This window comes from Sphaeramia orbicularis, chromosome 21 (assembly GCF_902148855.1).
Source record: "Sphaeramia orbicularis chromosome 21, fSphaOr1.1, whole genome shotgun sequence".
In the NCBI taxonomy this organism is placed as follows: domain Eukaryota; kingdom Metazoa; phylum Chordata; class Actinopteri; order Kurtiformes; family Apogonidae; genus Sphaeramia; species Sphaeramia orbicularis.
This window is the reverse complement of record NC_043977.1, coordinates 30,372,233-30,390,701: the sequence shown is the minus strand read 5'-3', so window position 1 is coordinate 30,390,701 and position 18,469 is coordinate 30,372,233. Positions and strand designations below refer to the sequence as shown.

The 18,469-nt window shown below is 40.4% G+C and overlaps 1 protein-coding gene across 7 annotated transcripts in view; it reads left to right on the top strand.

The window, feature by feature from the left end:
• dachd (dachshund d) overlaps positions 1-18,469 on the top strand; it is an 89,482-nt gene that overhangs the window by 37,457 nt on the left and 33,556 nt on the right. For all 7 annotated transcript variants that reach the window (XM_030125159.1, XM_030125154.1, XM_030125156.1 and 4 more), the window contains exons 2-3: positions 8,208-8,323; positions 14,387-14,539. In XM_030125159.1, coding sequence (XP_029981019.1) covers positions 8,208-8,323; positions 14,387-14,539 — 269 coding nt within the window. The remainder of the gene's footprint in view (positions 1-8,207; positions 8,324-14,386; positions 14,540-18,469) is intronic.

The following is an 18,469-nucleotide window of genomic DNA, read 5'->3' as shown; positions in this document are numbered from 1 at the left end:
CTTGATTATGTAAACATTTCTTTTCCTCCCTAGATCATTTTTGGACTCCTCCAAGTATTTACTTTTCATTAATTATTGAAAAAAAGAAAATCAGGAAAAAAGAGAATAAACAGTAGATAATTTTTGTTTAATGTTTCACACAGGATTCCAATCCTCAGTGCAATTAATGCTAATCACCATGGTCTTCCTGTTTAGCTTGAACTTGGAGTGTGTTTGCGAACAGTTGCTTTCTCTCCGTCTACATCTTTTGCTTGTGTCTTTTCTCTCTATCTCTGGTTGAGTGTTGCCTCGCTTTTTTTTTTTCTTCTCTCTTTTCTCTTTCCTCCTCCATCCCTGCTGTTAGTCACCGTGTCTCCTCATGTTATGATTACATCACCCTTTCTGACTGTTGTGTCCATTTAGACCTGAAATTAATCACATCCGACAATCTGGTTGTGCTATTCCCAAAGTTCAGAAGCTTTAGTGGTGAGGGAGTGATATCGAAAGAACGCGATGTGGTTGGAGAGACGCAGCGAGATGGAGCGCATCAAGCATGTTGGAGGTACTTACCATTTGTAGAGTACAGTATATTAATTGCTTATCGGTTTTTGATTTCAGAGTCATTTAGAGTCAATCGAACGCATAATTTTCACGGCTATTGTTCTTTGGGGTTTGTTAATTGTCACCCCACTGGCAGAATTAAAAGCAAATTAAAAGCCTTAACTATTGACTCTATCTGAAGTCACTCTCCACAACAATTTCACAAAACAATGGGGAGGATTAATGAAAATGCAGCTTGATTTCTGTTCTCCAAAGCTTCTGCTATGGGGAACCAATTAACTACCCTTCAGGATGACTTTCACTTCTAACTGCCGGTCTGTTCCACTGCCAGAAACTGGGATTAATTCTCAATTAATCCCTCCACCAGAACAACTCTGCCTTTGTCTGCTGGGGAGGACATGAGCATACAACACCGAGGTTACCCCAAGCCTGTTTGGTGGAGGAACTCCACCCCTCCTAAGATTGATACACCCTGTAGACTAGCTCTTCTCAAGCTGAAAATAAGAGCCATTAAAAGGGAATGGTTGACAATGATTTTTGTTTTAGGATTTTGAGCTTTATTAGCCATGCATATTAATGAGTCAATTAATTCCATTCGTCCTCGCGAGTGGTCTGTTTGTTTTTGCCTGACCTTTTATCTTAGATGCGTTCACGCTCCGCTTGGTTTAAGCACTTACTCCATACTGTGTTTCCCATAGCCTCACGTCCAAAAAGGGAGTTTTTATGTGTTTAGCACCAAGATTCTCCCCCCTCTCTTTTGTTTTCCCTCTGCCATTCTCTCTCTCATCCGTCCACCCTCCCCCTATTTTTTTTATTTTTTTTTTTCCTCCCTCTGTCAGAATGCCTGCTGGATGTATTCCCCTCTAAATGTGACAGGAAATATGCTATTATTGCATACAGAATATTTGCCTGATGGGATTTGCAATAAAATTACTACATTTCCTTTCCATTAGGATCTCTAAAACCCCTCTCTCTAATTTATGATTACCCTGGCAAAAAGACATGTTATATACATAACGACTAAAGTAGCCCCCAGTCCACATTTAGCCTGTCCTGCTTTCAAAGTTAGTTGAGAGGACAGGAGAAATAATTGAAAAGTGCAGCTGGACTGTGTACAATCTTGTAAGGGATGCCTAGAAAATGAGATTAATCAGTGCACAGACATTGTGGGGAAAAGTTTGCAGTGAATGCCTGACAGTCGTGCTCTTTCTCTCATTTCAAATGTTGGCAGGCTAGCAGGCAGCTCCAAGGGAAATGCGCTCCTTTCATACTTGAGTAATTGATGAATTGTATGCAATATGCAAATGAGAATCCATAAATCTTATGAATGACAGCTTAATTTATGTGAGCCTTAATGAATGCAGGATTAGATTTTAATTAAATATCCTCAAAGGCACCCTGACTGGGTAAGTTTTTAAAGCCTTGTTTTGAAGACTTGTTTCATATGCATCGCAGTTCATGAAAAAGAGAGATCAGTGAGAGTGGTTAGATGAAATTTCCTCGCAGTTTGAAGATAAGACCTGTTCTGTTTTGCTAACCAAAGGCACTTGCAATTAATAAATATTGGAGCAAAATCATATCTACCAATCTCATTTAGGCTTTCCTGGAACTGTTCATTCTCATACATTTGATTAACTGCATTTACTTTAAGCACTATCTGATTTCTAACATTTGGTACAGTATCTTTTTAATTAAGAGAATCATCCATTAGGCATGGAAAAGTCAACCAATTAGGCTTTCCTCATCAGTTACCGTCATGTAGGAAGTCTGCTTACTCATTATCAGAGTCTGTTGATGTGATACTGAACAATCTTAGACTCTGTAGTTATGGGACATACAATTATGAAATCAGCTTTTAACATTAATGATGCATGGGAATAATCAGCAATTTATCGTGTTTTAGATCTTTTTTAGATTCTATTTCACAGCTGAGAGGCTTCAAACAGCTCTAATAGAATGTGATTACAAGAGTAAGCTCTTTGTAGCTACTGTAACAGTGGTTTTCTCTGCTAAAGCCTGGCTGCGGTTTCATGACATGGGCTTGAGGACAGCGGAGGAAGCGTGACTGGCTCCAAGCTCCTCCGTACCATCAGACGCTGTGATGGTCTCACCCAGCGTGGTTCTAATCAGGCCTGAGCCCAGACAAAGGCACCAGGAAGGCACCTACTCTCCCAACTACCACTGATCTCAACCCTGCACATTAGTCCACACAGGGATCAGAGCACAGACAGCACTTTAAAAGGGGTTTTAGTGGGATTGATGCTAACTCTCTCTCGCCTTTGATTTCACACCATTTGATCTGTGATATATTGTTCCGTAACAAAGGTTCACAGTTTGCAGGCGGATGCAGCTGTTCCTACCCCTAATAAATAAAAGTGTGGGTTTTTTTTTTTTGTTTTTTTTTTTCTTCTCGCACTCACAAACTCGCTGTAATCCAGCTATCTAGATCAGATAAGCATGATGTGGCTACCTGTGCGAGGCGGTGTTTGACAGGTGCAAGGGGAAGCTGATTGAGATAATCCAAGAATAGGTTCAATGCAAATACAGATACAAGATGAGGGTTAGGATAGATGGATGCATGAAAAAGATGGATGAGTGAATACATTCCCATGTATCACACTGTGACTCTGAGATTATGATCGTCACAACCAATAGACTGCCAAGGTCAGCAGGAAATATAAATCATCTTTTTTTTCTTTTTGTTGAAGGCAACATACAGTACACTCCTGTGTTTGTCAGTGGGTTGGTTTTTACAAAGTTTTATTACGATGACAATCATGTAATGTGAGTATTATCTGCAGCTCACGTAATTGTTTACTGTGATTAATAACTTGATTTGTAAAATATCTGAAAGATGCATGTTATAATATCCTAAACCCCAAGGTAATGTACTCAAATGGGTTTTGTTTTTAGCTAAGAGGCCAGTGTACAGTTAGAAAACCTGAATCTTTTTTTTTTTGTCCAAGGATTTGCTATATTTCTATTTTGGACTTGTACTCTGAAATAATAAATAAAATCGCTTAAAAAGGAAAACATGTTAGTTTCATTCCTGATTTGATAGTTTGCATGGACGGCGGTGCTATCTATGTCCCGCCGTTCTTCATAACAGAAGTCAAGTAGGCAGCACCGGAGAACAGATTCAAATCAGCCGCCATGTAGGGTTATCACTACAGAATGAATATGAGTAGTGGTTTCAAAAAAAAAAAAAAGTTTATTGTCCCTCTACAATGTAGAACAACCATCGTCAATCGTATTTTTTGTCACAACACCACACAGAAAAAGGAGGTGTTATTACAAACTTTAAAACTAAAGTTAAACATTTCATTTTGTCCTCCTGACCAACACTGTTGTCTTATCTGTAAGGATTTTAAATTGGTAGTAATGCACTGCAGCCATGTTATCCCTGTCTCCCAACAAACATAGTTAACCTCTCAGGGGAGTTGTATGCATATTATTTAACTGTTTGAATCAACCAAATAAGAAAAAAAAAAACTATAAACTCAGCTATTCTGGCTCCTGAAGGTCTGAGGCCTCTGAATTTCTGCCTGACCTGGCACTTAAAAGGTAAGAAGCTGCTTTGTTTTATCAATAAGACCTTGTTTTCATGGCTGGTCACCACCCCAGCAAACCAATCAATGGGGCATGCTCCGCTATCGCTGTGAGAGAAATGAAAAATAAACCCCAGATAATCCTTCAGTTAAAAGGTTACTCAGGGCGATAAAAGCTATTTTGTTAATTTATTTACTCTCTGCACTGGAGAGATAAAGAAAAGGAACAATTAGGGAATTCTAGGTGAGAGAATTTAAAAGGGCAATGACATTGGGTTAATATTTTATAAGGCCTGATTGGCAGAGACCTGGAGATGCCTTTTGTTTACACAAGCCCCAGACGGAATGATTCACCCGCTTGTTTTGGCCGACTGGGTGGAAATGGAATAAATATCTTCATCCTTTCCTTTTAGAAACGTCAAACAAAAGGCTGAGATAAAAGGTTAATGGCTCAATCATAACCACCAGGAAATAATATTATGCTCTTTCTCTGCAAACTAGACTCACTATTGACATAATCAGGTTGAATTCCTAAAGATATCTGAAGATGGGAGGAGCAGATGTGTGTCTGTGTGTAACTAAATCCACTAAGAGAGTGTGCTCACTTGGGCTAAACATTACATTTGTGGTTTCAATTGATTTATAACAGATCATAATCACTGCATTAACGGCGTTCTGGGTAATAAGATCTCAGCCAGTGCTTCCGTTGACAGAAAAGAGTCTGATAGTGAGATGTCAGAATTTCGCCATGAAATCAAAAACCTCACTTATATCTTGTATTATGCCTCTTATTATACCTATCACCTTGTGTTGGCTTCCTGTAAACGAGGTGAGAACGTGAATTTAATTATTGCGCTTTTATTGCATTGTAGCGTTGAAATTAGACTCGTGTGGAGTGTATTGTTGGGCCCCGTGTAATCTGATTGCCTGCGCAGCGTAGTGTGTTGGATAGTATCAGGTTCCAGTCGACTCTGCTGGGTCAACACACGGCCGAGCCATTAAAGGAAGTCTGGTTCAGGGAAAGTTCACCACTATTTTCTTTTCACCATGGCAGCAAAACAAAAAAGAGAGAATAGATGTGTAACATATTTGTGGCCCCAGCCCAAAGCTGGTGGGGCATATTTTGTTTCCTTAATTGAAGCCAGAGATATGAGGCCCCTGAATATCTTCAGTGTAAATATAAATAAAGTAGGGAATAAAATGGATTCACGAATGACCTCAAACAAAAAAAAAATAATGCTGTCCAAATAAGTCCAATGTAAAACCAGCAGAAAATTTCAAAGTAGACAAGAAAAGTGAATATAAAGAGAAAGTGAGGAGGATTAGAAAAGACAACAGTGGATAAGAAATGAAAAGTACCAAAATTCCAATCATAAATCCAGTTGTGCTATCTTTTTTCTGAAATAATGGCCTAGTTTGGAGCAGTTTCTGTGCCAGGCTATTTAGGGAATCAGCATCTGCTGCTTGATAAATAGCCTGGCTCTTTTGTTTGAGGCCAGGTTGAGTTCCTCTCTGGACCCAGCTTATTAGCCTGGATGGCTCTGACCAGCGTAGATCTGCACTGATGTGGGCATGCATGCCTCAGCTGTAGGGCTAAATTACATATTGTTAAGGAACATTATTCCTAACGACATGAATCACAACCCGCTGAAGACACTAAATGAAAGAGGAAAATACCCCCCTCTATAATAAAGTGTATTCCGTTGCTGTAAATTTAGACACCTACTCGACCATAAGGAAAGGAGACAAAAACATTAATTTCAGTAAGGCTTTTCTGTTGCTTTGAGGTTCCTCAGTTCAAAGCACTCTTCAGCTGGTGTATTGCTTTCATGGTTAGCTAGTGTTATTTGTGTGCAGAGGGTAGGTGAAATGCTATCCCTTTAAACACACGGACAGTTTCTCTTGCAGTCTGTCTAAACATTACCTTTACTTAACTGGGTCTTTGTACCTGGGTTCACATCCTTTGACATGATCTAAGGTTGATGTGACATTTTTTTGTCCATTTGAGGGCCTTTTGGCTTTTAGTATTGTTGGTAAAAAGCCTTTTACCCATCACATACCCTCTATTGAGGTCTTTCATAAATAATTCAGCTAGAGTACAAGTGAAAGTGATGACAGCAAAACTGTCTGCGATCTCTTCCTCTCATAAGATCAAAGAGGTGCTTCTATAGAAATAGGAATTACATTTCCAGACGCTCCTAGGTTGAGCGGGCACTCATTTCTCTTTTTACCCTTCTCTCTCTCTCTCTCTCTCTCTCTCTCTCTCTCTCTCTCTCTCTCTCTCTCCTTACTTTCTGTCATTTGGTCACCGTCTCACTACTTCTCGCTACTCTCACTTGTGTATTTTCCCTCTAAAGGGACACAGTTGGGTGAAAGTCTGCTTTTAGTCCTAAAACCTCTGGAGCCGGTATATGAGGGAGTCAGCACATTCAGACAGATAGAGCAAGTGCACTCTATTAGCAGGACTGAGGTAAATAAACCTCAGAAGACACGGCTGAATAAATTCAACCACTAAGGCTGTGTGGTATCTGAACGAAAACACTGCATTGCTCTGTAGATACTGCCTTTGGGAAATGTAGTGAAATGTACTGTAACACAAACAGCCACATATAATGTACTGGTTGATAAAGTCCAGAATGCAACATCATTGGTAAAGAAAAAAAAAAAAGAGAAAGAAAAGAAAAACAGTGGAGAAAAAAAACAGAACAATTCATCATTTTTTTTACAGTCATTAATTTAATTTTGAGCTGTTGTAGGTTATAAATGGTTTATAATCACTGACCAGCAAAAGATAAAGTAATAAACAGTTATACTTGTACTGTCAAAATAAAGAAATACTGCAATAATATACCCCTTTATGATTTTATGATTCTACTGACACCGCCAATAAAGAAAATTTGTACCAATTTAAATATATTTACTCATAATTAGATGTTTCTGAGACTAGAAAAGAAAATCACACTTTCACTTTCACATATAAGCGCAGAAAGAACAATGAACTTGAAGCATCGCATCTATTTTTGTAAGATCTCCCTATTTTTATTTAATTTTCATGCAAGTTTCCTCATATAGTTTTGGCATTTTAAAGATTGATTAAATTCAGTTCATATTAGAGAGAACTTAGTATCCTGGTAAAGCTTTAAATGGACTATTGTATGTGAAATAATGTATGAAGCCAATATGTCACCTGTGTCAAGTCACAATAATTCATCTTCAGCTGAGACATCCAGGTCCTTGTTCATAAAGAATATACCTTCATAGAATCCTGGCCCCCTCATTATGAGCTCGTTGCATTTTTTTTTTTTTTTACCCTGTAGGCTTTTCTTTGTAACTATAAGCCAGCAAAGTAGGTATTGATTGCGACTCGAAGCTGTATTAATAAGTGAATGAGTAAGATGTGTGGAAAGTCATGGGTGTATCTGCTTTGAAGGCCTTTTCTCCTCCACAGTAAGGTGGCACACTCATTTATCATGGCTGGATCTGTGCCCCTCGTTTGGTGTAATAAAACTCCCCCATCAGAACCGTCCAACAGGTCTGAATCACTCTGTCACACCACCTTCCAGCTAAGGCACGCATTAAATCAAGCAAGCAGAACATTTCCTAAGGCAGCCATTGCCTTTTAATTTCCTGAAGAACCTTAAAATATCATTCATTACCAGAACTACACATATTTGGTTTTTAAAAGTCTCATAAATCAATAGTGGCCTGACTGCAATAATTATAACAAGTTAACATGTAATTTCCAGGCCGAGGGCCGCGCACTGGATTTTAGCATATGCAAACGAGGCAATTCAAATAGTGTGGGGATATTAATACGGAGGAACAGGTAACGAGGTACGGGTTATGAATTATGCATCAAAAAGTGGTTGATCTTCAATAAAGGAAATGAATTCACCGTGTAATCTAATTAGTTATGGAAGTCTATTATGTTGAGCTGCAGAAAGCAACTGTCCTTGAAAAGAAATTTATTTACAGTACATGTTAGCTCTTTGGAATGGAATTGCATTCTGGAGTGCTCCAAATGTTAACACCCCCCCACCGCCACCCACACACCCCCTCCTCGTCTGCCAGTCTCCTCCTCGTCTCTTCACCTCGCACCTTCTCTTTCTGCTGTTTTAGCTCCAGACCCGGGCGGCCTCCGAAGAGGACCCAGAGCGTGACATCACCTGAGAACCCCCACATCATGCCCCACTCGGTCCCCGGTCTCATGTCCCCTGGCATGATCCCACCCACAGGTAATGGCTCAGTCTTAGTCGCAGTTGCTAAGTCTACAATTTGCTCCAAGTCTGTGTTTCTGTTTTTTTCTTTTTTTTTTTTTTTTTTCTTTCCGCCATGCACACACATACACACTGAGCTTCCCCACCAGTGGCCTCCCTGCAGCTTGTCCTCGAAATGGCAACCAGTCCAAAGTGACACATGCACCCAACCACCAGACACCAGCCGCTCACTCGTTTACCAAAAACAGATCCTCTGCTCAACCCCCGGAAACAAAGAGAGGGAGAATAAATTGGAGTGGAGATCCTTTCTCTCAGATTATTCCAGTAGATGTTGCATTTTGCCTTGAGTGCATTCTAATTAGTGCGATTAAATCCACTCCACTGGTATATGTACATAGGCAGTAGTGATGCTAAAGCAAGCTTATCGCCACAAGAATCAACAACAACCGTTTGTGCCCTAACTTACCCCTGGGCCAAGTCTTATTGCAACTAATGCTTTTGTTCTATTTGTGACTGCTTTGATGTTGGTGGCTGTAAGTGTTCTGATTTGCATATTTTGCTCTCCTTCTTGATATGTCTTTAATGGTATTGTACTGTCGAACGGGGCTTTCTGAATGCTCACACCGTCCACAGTACACATTATTTTTAACCAGCCATTAATTCTAGTTTTTGGAAGAGAGATAAAATACCAGAACCTCTTTTTTTGGTCTGATTTTTTAAATAAAAATTTAGTTTGTACCCATCCTATATATTTTATCCAACAGCAGCATCTGTAAGAAATGTAATATACCAAACTGATCGGGCTGTCCTTGCAATTCAATGGCTAGCGCTTTGAACTCTGGGAAAAGGGTGAGGTCACCGGCTATCTATGCTGTAGTATAGAGGACGAACTTAAAGGCCGAAGTGAACACAGAAAAGGACAATGATGAGAAAGACTCCTGTTATTTAGTGGAACATAAAGCAACAGAAAGGCCTTTTGATATCTCCCCCTTTAAGCCCTGGAGGACTCTATGATCTTGACATTTAGTCAGGGTATACAGGGGGCAGAGATAAAGTTATTGAGGTTTTGAGGTCTTCTCACCACCGCCGTAAGCCGTCTGACTGGAGAGACTGAACTTTTTCATCAGTTTCTGTATCGTAATTAAACCAGTTATTGTTTTGATTATAGTATTAAGCATTAAACGTCAAGGAAGTTACAGACTTTGACAGATTAATAATTATGTATAATTGACCACACATAAGTTAGCATCTAAGTAGGCGACTAATTGATCTCCCTGTCATGTCCAAATGTACTGATTGATGATAAAAAACTGACATTGAGAAACTGTCTTAAATAGATACACTATCATGTCATGTCATATTAGTTCATTTTTCAGATGAGTTAGCGCCTGCACACGCAGACGGAAAGGGGGCCGACGGGTTTTCCCGAGGCTTACCAATGCTCTGAGACTCCTCGAAAAAACCACAGCGCTGTTTAATTTGGGCTGCAGAGAAAGAACAAAAAAACTGCGTGAAGTGTTTTGCTCACAGTAGCGTGTCATTTCTCTCCTGGTGAAACGTCTACAAATATTCTGTCTTTGTGCTCTTGCCCAGTCCCTTATCACTCAAGAGTGGTGACTGCTGCTCAAATATGGCAAAAAGTCTCATCTTATAAAAGCCGCAAGGACTTGTACAGTTATCTAATCTCATAGCCTCAGAAGGCAGCACGAGCTGACAGAACTAATGCTGCTTCCTTCATGCAAATTAGTTTGTTTTAGGAATTTTGTTTACTCCGATTTCCCTCTTCAAATAGTGACCAGCGAATATTTTTTTTAGATATTAGACACAAATCATATTAGATTAAAATCAATGACCATGTTCAGCACACTGAAAAGATTTGATCTTCACAGTCTAACAGGACCAGAGAGGCCTATGTGAAACACATTGTTAACATATGTATCTTTGCCCTTGACACCAGTTCCATTTAGAAAAGGACATCTTAATATGCTTACGTTCCCATTTAAGGAAATACCCTCATATGTGTGTGAAAGCACATGTGTGTGTCTGAATGCGTGCATGCTTGCGTTCGTGCCCCCAGGGGGGTTGTGCTGGAGCCTTTCCAGTTGCTGATGCATTACAGGCAGATTGGCCCCCAAATCGGATTATTTGCTGTGGACTGACACCACACTGAGATGACATCTCCTTTAAAGTGGAGAGGGCCTCCGCTCACACTCTGGCCACTACTTAAGCAGCAGCTTCAATATAATTCATTTATGTCCTGGATATGGCTTCAACCTTTTGAATAACGCAGGAGTACTGCATTTACCATTAGAGAAATGAATGTCACCTACATCTTACCAGGGTGCATCGTGTACTTTACTGATAGAAACAACATTTTTTAAAGCCTGCCTGGCTGTGCCAGTGTGTGTGTGGACACTGGCACTTGAGAGTGACGGTGCTGTAGGTGGAAGCATAGTGTAATATTTACAGTATGTTCTTATGATGTACAATTAGCACGTCAACATCTAGAGTGGATCATCTAATCTAGTGCCTCTTCAACCTGCTTTAAAATAGATCCAGCATGCACCAGGTAATTTAGTGTCATTTCTTTGTGCCTCTACCCCTCCTCTTTGAATCCACTGCTTATCATAAGGTTAGCGCGCTCTGTAATTGATACTAAATTTGTCATGATGTGGAAAGCGCAGTTCAAGTGGTGCAGTGTACCTAAGAGTTGTGTTGTCATTGCTGTGCTGCCACCAGTCCATGCATAAAATTAGGCGGCCATTCTCATTGACATGGAGTGTCTCTTCCCCACTTATCCCGCCTGGCCGATAAATAAAGTGTGTTTTCATTGTTGCCTGTGGTGCAGTGCCTAACAGAGACAAAACAGAAACACAACTGATAAGTCCTGGTTATTTTTTTAATCGCTGCTAGAGAAAGTCGTAAAAGTCAGTCTTTTGTGTACTGATGTGAAGTTAATCTGATTTTAATTTAATTATACGAGTTAGTTGCGGAGGGCACAGGCATTCGGGTGTTTGTTGTAAGAATGTTCTGACATTGGCGCAGGTATGGGGCAGCTAGCATGTTAATTAATGATGAAGATCCTGACAATATGCAGAGGCATGACAGCGTTAAGCCAGTCGGCTGCTGCTTCCTTTGCATATTAATAGATCCTTCATTATTATTTAATATGACAGCTGCTCCAAGGGCTACCATCAGACCTTGTCTCTGTTATTTGCTGTTTTGTGCTCCCCATGTGACAGTGGCATGCTATTCTCTATTTGTTGAAATGTTCCCTTTTCTGTTCTTTGACTGGTGTGGCTCTCTACATGCGGCCGTGATGCACTGTTTGTTTTGTGCTCAGGAGGATTCTGACTTGCCTGTGCGTCTATATGAGAAGAGTCTGAATCTAAAGGTGACTTTGAAAGAATATATGAGGCTGGATTGTTTTGTTTGCATAGTAATGAATGCAGATTAGCACTGAGTGGGATTGGTCTTGTTGACGTTTAGACTTCTAGTGGCTTAATAGACTTGTTGCAGGGCGCCAACATCTCCCTGGCTTCCTTATTACTTCCACTGTATTGAGGTGTGTGTAATGTGGATATGACAATTGATCTGGTGAAATGAAACAATTATCAGAACAAAGATTTCGATTTATGGTGTGTGCCACTTAGTCAAAGGAAGGGCGAGAGATTGGAGCAGAATGATAAATGAAAAATGGAAAAGTGATCATTTCATTTGTTTCACAATGGTGAAAATCGATTTCTTCACCTTTATTTAATCAGGTCACATCTGACCAGAACCTTTTGGCTTCCTCTACATAGATTCATTTCCTTTTGTTTTGCTAGTCTCACGATGTTGTCCACTTTCCTTTAGAAAAAGGAATGGCGTAAACACTCCGCCTGCAGAGCAATAAACCAAGCGCTCTCGCAGCCAAAGTTAGAGAGCATCAGAAAGCACCACTGCGGCACTCCTTTGAGCGGCACCTGATTTGTGGGGGGAATTTATCACACAAACAGCCCAGAGGTGATTTCAATATTTACTCGGCAGTCTGTTCTGCATACGTCTCATTTGGAAAACAGTTGACTCTTGCCCATTATACACAAATGAAGGCTGACCTTCAGACTGGGCAGAGGCCACATTCATTATGTGAAGAAGTATCACCTTCTTATGAGGCAATGGCTTTTTTTTCCTGCTCTCCCTATGCATATGGAACAGCAGCCAGGGCCCATTGCAAACGAGAGGGCCCTCTCTGACATGATGTATACTGTACGTCAATATGGTACTGATGTATTTTAAGATGCAAACAAGGCTTTAAATTATATGCACCTCCATGTCAGTGGCTCAGAGTGACTCTCGCCATCTGCCTATCAGCTGGGGATGAGAGGCGAGGGTGCCCAGGCTGGTATGTTCTTGTGTGCGTGTTTGTCAGTGTGTGTTTGTGTCTGTGTGTGCGCATGCTCGCATGTATCTATTAGAGCCACATGTTCGATTTCTACCTCTCCTTGTACTTGTGTCTCCCTCAAATGCATGGCTAATAGCTGCTCTTGAGTCCTATCACGGAGACGTGACAGCTTAGTGATGATAAACGCAGACGTTGCCTTGTTCTGCGTCAAACGTAAGCCAAACCTGCATATCAAGTATGAGCAGCCTCTGTAAAAGGGCAGGTGATATAGTGTGTTGTGGATATGAGTGATTTCACTAATAGGTACATATCTTTTTTTTTTTTTTTTTTTTTTTCAACCATGCATCTTTGATTTTGTTGCTGGGGTTGGTGAGAAGAGTCGTGTGACTCTCCTGAGACACACAGGCCTAGAGGAGCTTTAGCACTATCTGTCCCTGCTGTTTGAGACCAGCCTCATGAATAAAGATTTCAGTCACGTTCAATACACCAGAACCCTGGAACTACCCCAATGACAAACCAATGCTTTATGATCTCTGCAGTGTGCTCAGCATATGTATATCTATAATCTCAGATACTATATCAATCAAGTCGAGTCCATTTTGATCGAGGTGGATGCCCATGTCAGATATTGCTATTACAGTACATATTTAGAGAAGCCAGTAGAAATGTGAATGATTATTGAAAATGTAATGTCAATAGTCATTTACTCTGCTCATGAAAACAGCCGCCTAAGGCCAGAAGAGAATCTATGTAAAATTCTCAAAGATAATTGGCCTGTTGTCATAACATGGTAGGAGATATACATGCTAAAGAGGGTATGATAACTACAGCATAGTAGATATTAGGCAATTATCTACTGTATCATTAAATTTTCATTAAAATATTTATGTTATTTTTAAAATATATTGGATTGTATGAGTTGTTACAATCATTTTGGAGCAACAACATACTATTAATGTAACTATTAAATGCTTCCAAAACAATTCACAAATATGTATAGCGCAAAAACTTAAATCCTTGGAGCTTGTTTATTTCCATTTTATTCACTTGACTTTTAGAGAAAACAACTTATTAGGAGAAACAGCATACTCTGATGAGTTTAAATGGGATTGTCAGTTATTATTCATTGTGATTAGATTAGATGAATACATGAGAAAGTGCCACTGAAACAGACACGATAATAAATTTTTTACGATCCCCTTCTCACTATATAACATTGAACCTGTGTCACTTTTTTTTTTCCCTGAAGTCTTCTGTGTCTTTTTATGTCAAAAGGCCTGTTACATATACATCCATTGCGCATAAACACACAAAATGCTGGCTTTTTGCATTGTTATCTTGACTGCATCTGTTCCTATCAGAGTACAAATGCATCACTCTAGTGGCGATGAATAGTGGAGTTAGTAAAACATTCATAAAAATCATATGCTGCCACACACACACGGGGATCCATCTCATCAGCATGATAACCTGCTGTGAAGATATCCCTTGTCAGTAGATGAAAAAGCAAGCCACGATCTTACGGTGCTTATTCCCTACAGTATAAGATTATTCATTGTTTCATTTTTTTAGAAGTCCTTTTCCTTAGTTGTTTTAATTTGCCAGGGCAGGTATTGAAAGGTTTTGCAGGTGCAGTGGCTGAGCCTCAGCAGACATGCAGCCGTCTGAAAGCACTATCCTCTGCCTCTTCTCTCCAGGCCTGACAGCAGCGGCGGCAGCAGCTGCCAACGCAGCCATCGCAGAGGCCATGAAGGTCAAGAAGATCAAGCTGGAGGCGATGAGCAGCTACCACAGCAACGCCAACCACCACGGGGCTGACGGAGAGAATGGAGACCTCAGCTCTAGTGTCGGTGAGGATGCCTTTCACAGAGACTGGCACATACATAAAGCAATATTTCACATAAAAACCGTCAGAAATCTGCCAATCACAAAACTTTATTCTGATGTGCAAAATGCCAGAGGATCATTGTAAGTAAATATGTGCATTCATCAGCTAAACTTGTTAGCAGTTGGCGTCCCTGTGTTGAGGGGTTATGTCAGCTTATGAAAATCATTTGGCAAAAAATTAGATGAAAAATGTTGGCCAATTTTTAGTTGATAAATATCTCTTTTGCTTATGCAAATGTTTAATCTATCCACTTTAGACAAAGAATGAAAAGCAGACTTTTTTTTCGGTATGGCTTAAGAAGAAATAAATACTAAAAGGTAAAAAAAAAACAAAGGAAAAAGCAATTGCTTTCTAAGTGCTAAGAACCTTTTCACTTTTTTCTTGACACGTTGCCAAACTTTCCATCAAATTACCCTGAAATATGTTTTGAAGTCTTCAATATCCTGTAGAGCCAACCAAAAATAAAAACCACTTACCAAGATGAATAAATGTTTCACCACTAACGATGCTAAACATACACCATGCAGCAAGATTGTAATAAAATTATTCCCTCTGTAGAGTTTTATTAATGCTTGCACAAGAAAGTATGATTTACAGCTAGTTTGCATGCACCATAAATATTCACTTTGATAAGGTGAGTTTTGTTTCCTCCCAAAGTGTTGCAGTTTTTGTGTGAACTTTCTTTACAGCTAAGTGAAACTGTGAACACAGTTTCCCAAAGCTATCAGCTATTAACAAGGTCTAATTGAATTGCTGTGAGAGCACTGGTTTTTCACTATGTGCCATTTCAATTAATTATTAGTCCTAAAATGCAGAAGGATTTTCGTAATATCGCACAGAACCACTTAGTGTATTAAAGAGAATGATAATGTATGTTAGTGCAGATTCATGAGCCCATTCCAAATTATAAACCAAATGTAATCCCTGTAGCTTTGGCTGCTAAATGGAGGTTTTGATTCACTTACTGTAATAAATGGCTCGACTTTTGAATACATTTCAACAGTAATACTTGACACCACAGAGCTTATAGTGTGTGAGATGAAAACAGGATGTGTTTCTAAGCAGATTTAACAATGCAAAATGCATAAAGTGTGAGGTCATCACTCTGAGAGAATGGAGTGTGTAAAAAAGAGAATATGAGCCTGCGAGGTCACGGAAATAAAGATAAATGTGAGTACCAACAGCAAGGCTATGGCAATGGAGCTAATAAGAAACTGTTTTATCTTTTTACAATTTAAATTGTAACCTTGAGTCCACAGCCAGCCACACAGGCTCCCGGTAGAATCATAATTCTGGCAAGGGGGAGCAGCTCTAGGTGTGGGTGCACGGGCCACAGCATTAGCTCTCTGAGTGAAATATATGGCAGTGACGCCTCTCGGCCCCATCCACAATCAATTGGATTCTTTTCCTTTAATATTTACTCGCAGCGATGAGATGCTCGTCTGCATGGTGATGAACAGTCTGCCACTGGCGTTTGAAGGTGACCTGTCAGTGAGTATGGACAAATCTCTCGCTCGCAGAAATGTAGAAAATAAATCATTAGGGGCAGGCAGTCAGACAGGGGCCTCTCTCTCTTCCTCACTCTCCTCGGATTTAAATCAGCTCAGATTTATGATTTGAATTAATGCTTCGTTTGGTCAAAGGAATGGTCGCAGAGACAAATGATGTTTGGTACTGAAACCATCCTAATATTGATTACCGGGTGTCGCGGCAATCTCTTGTTTATATCAAGCACTCTCCTGTGACAGGGTGGCCAGCAGGAGTCATCCTGATAATACGCTGGAGAAATATGGCCCGCTCTGCACCGCAGGGCCATGAAACACAGCTAGCAGCATGCTGTCTTCTTCATCTAGCCCCAGGCTTCCACTCACATGTTTATTTTTAACAAAAGCATTTCATAATTTTACCAAAATATGAGCTGACTTACAATGAAGTTTGATTTCAGAATTTTTTAACATTCAGAATTGTCATCTTAATCCTTGTGTGAATATGTTGAGCTCACGAGCCCATTATCTAACAGCAGTCCAAATTTATAAGTCACTTGACTGATTTAGCTCTGAGTGGGCAGAGGCGCAACAGCATTTGGCTTTGTTAGGACTGGACTAACTGTTCACAGTGCTGACTGGGGTATGACTTCATGCTGTTTTTAAGAGACTCAGACCACAGCTGCGATCAGGAAATGGACGGGAGTTTTATAATCATCCAGCTTAAACTAAGCCATACACACAAACTGATGTGTTTACTTACACAAATTATGTTACCCACCACGATAGGAATTGATATGATAATGAGCATGCTTCTCTTAATACCACTAAGGACATACTATAGATTCATTTAATCAGAGAGAGCTACTACATAAACCCATTGAAAAATCTCATCTGGCTAAATACAGGTGCCTCATCTCAGTGTTTGTCTGAAGCTGATCTTGTATTGTGAACTGCTTAAAGCAAAGCACAGCAGAGCCAGCCAGTGAAGGACACTCTGTTCTGTTTGTAGAGTTGGATTGCCCGTCGCTGTCTTTGTGTTGATGTAAATTGAACAGGCTAATGTTTCTCCCTCGCATTAAATATTCATCACAATTAGACCTTCCTGCTTGCATCAATGTTATTAATTATAAGAGAAAAAAAAACAACCAGTTCAACTCTTTGCCAAAATCACCAAACATTCTGAGTGAGAGACAGAAAAAAGTGGAAATTGATATTTATGTAGATGGGAGTGAGAAACAGATAAAATGTAAAGGAGAGAGGACCATAAAAAATATGCAGAGATGGGAGGAGAGGTGTGTGTATGTGTGTGTGGGTGTCTTTCTTTGATTGTGCCTCACACTCTTTAGTTGGGCAGAGGGAGCCCTCTCAAAGCACAATGTGGATTGTTCCTGCGCCTCTCAGGAAATGCCACAATTACAGATCACAGACCAAGCAAAACACGTGTGGCGCTGGGCCTTGAGGGGGATAAACAGCCCGCCATTCCCTCCCAGTGCATTGACCCCAGCCACAACCTTCATTACTGGGAGAGAAAATATTGTCAGCTGCCCACTAACAAACACCTGCCAATTTCAAGAGAAGGAATTGCTTTTTCCAGCCACGGAAGGAAAATAAAGTGTTTCTTAGACCTTCAGAAAAGGAGTGGAAAGAAAAGATAAGGCGCTGTTCACAACCTCACCATCTTTTCTCTGTCTCTTTCTCACTCTGTCTCACTTACTTCCCCTGTCTTTCACCCTCTGTCTGTCTTTGGCCACTGGGTGCTGCCCTGCCACTCATCTGACTCCTCACCACACAACTCTAATGGAGCTGAAATCCTGTTTGTAATTAGATATGGGAATTCCACTGTCATCAGCCAGATGATGCCACGACATGCCGACCAAACAACTCACCGACAGACAGCACCACATGAAACGGCGGGGAAGCAGTTCCTGCAAACTTCCAGACATGTTTTCATATGTACATCTATATATATGTATCCATCTTAAACCCATAGTGCCACAACTAAGCTGTATATAAGCACTAATGCAAAATCTGAAAGCCTTTTGTCTCACATCTGTGGCTTCGGTCCAGACTGCTACGCCCAGCAGAGAGAGGAGAGCCACATGCTAGGCTGAAGCTGGACTGGTGGTGACAGGTACCTGGAGTGTTGCCTGACTGAGAGTTGAGAGAAGAGGTTCTGGGTGAGATGATGAGGAAGCATCATTCTTTCTTCCCAGGGTCATCAGGCTAATTTTCGCAAGCCCCGCCCTCACGTGTGTATGTTTGCATGTGTGTGTATTTAATATGTACATGTGTGAGCGTGCTTGTGAATGCTTGCTTGCGTGAGAAAGAAAGAGGGGGCCTTGGCCCCTGAGAGCGCTCTGTGAGGAGACCACAGCTGTACACTCCCAGCAGCTAATTGGTCCTTA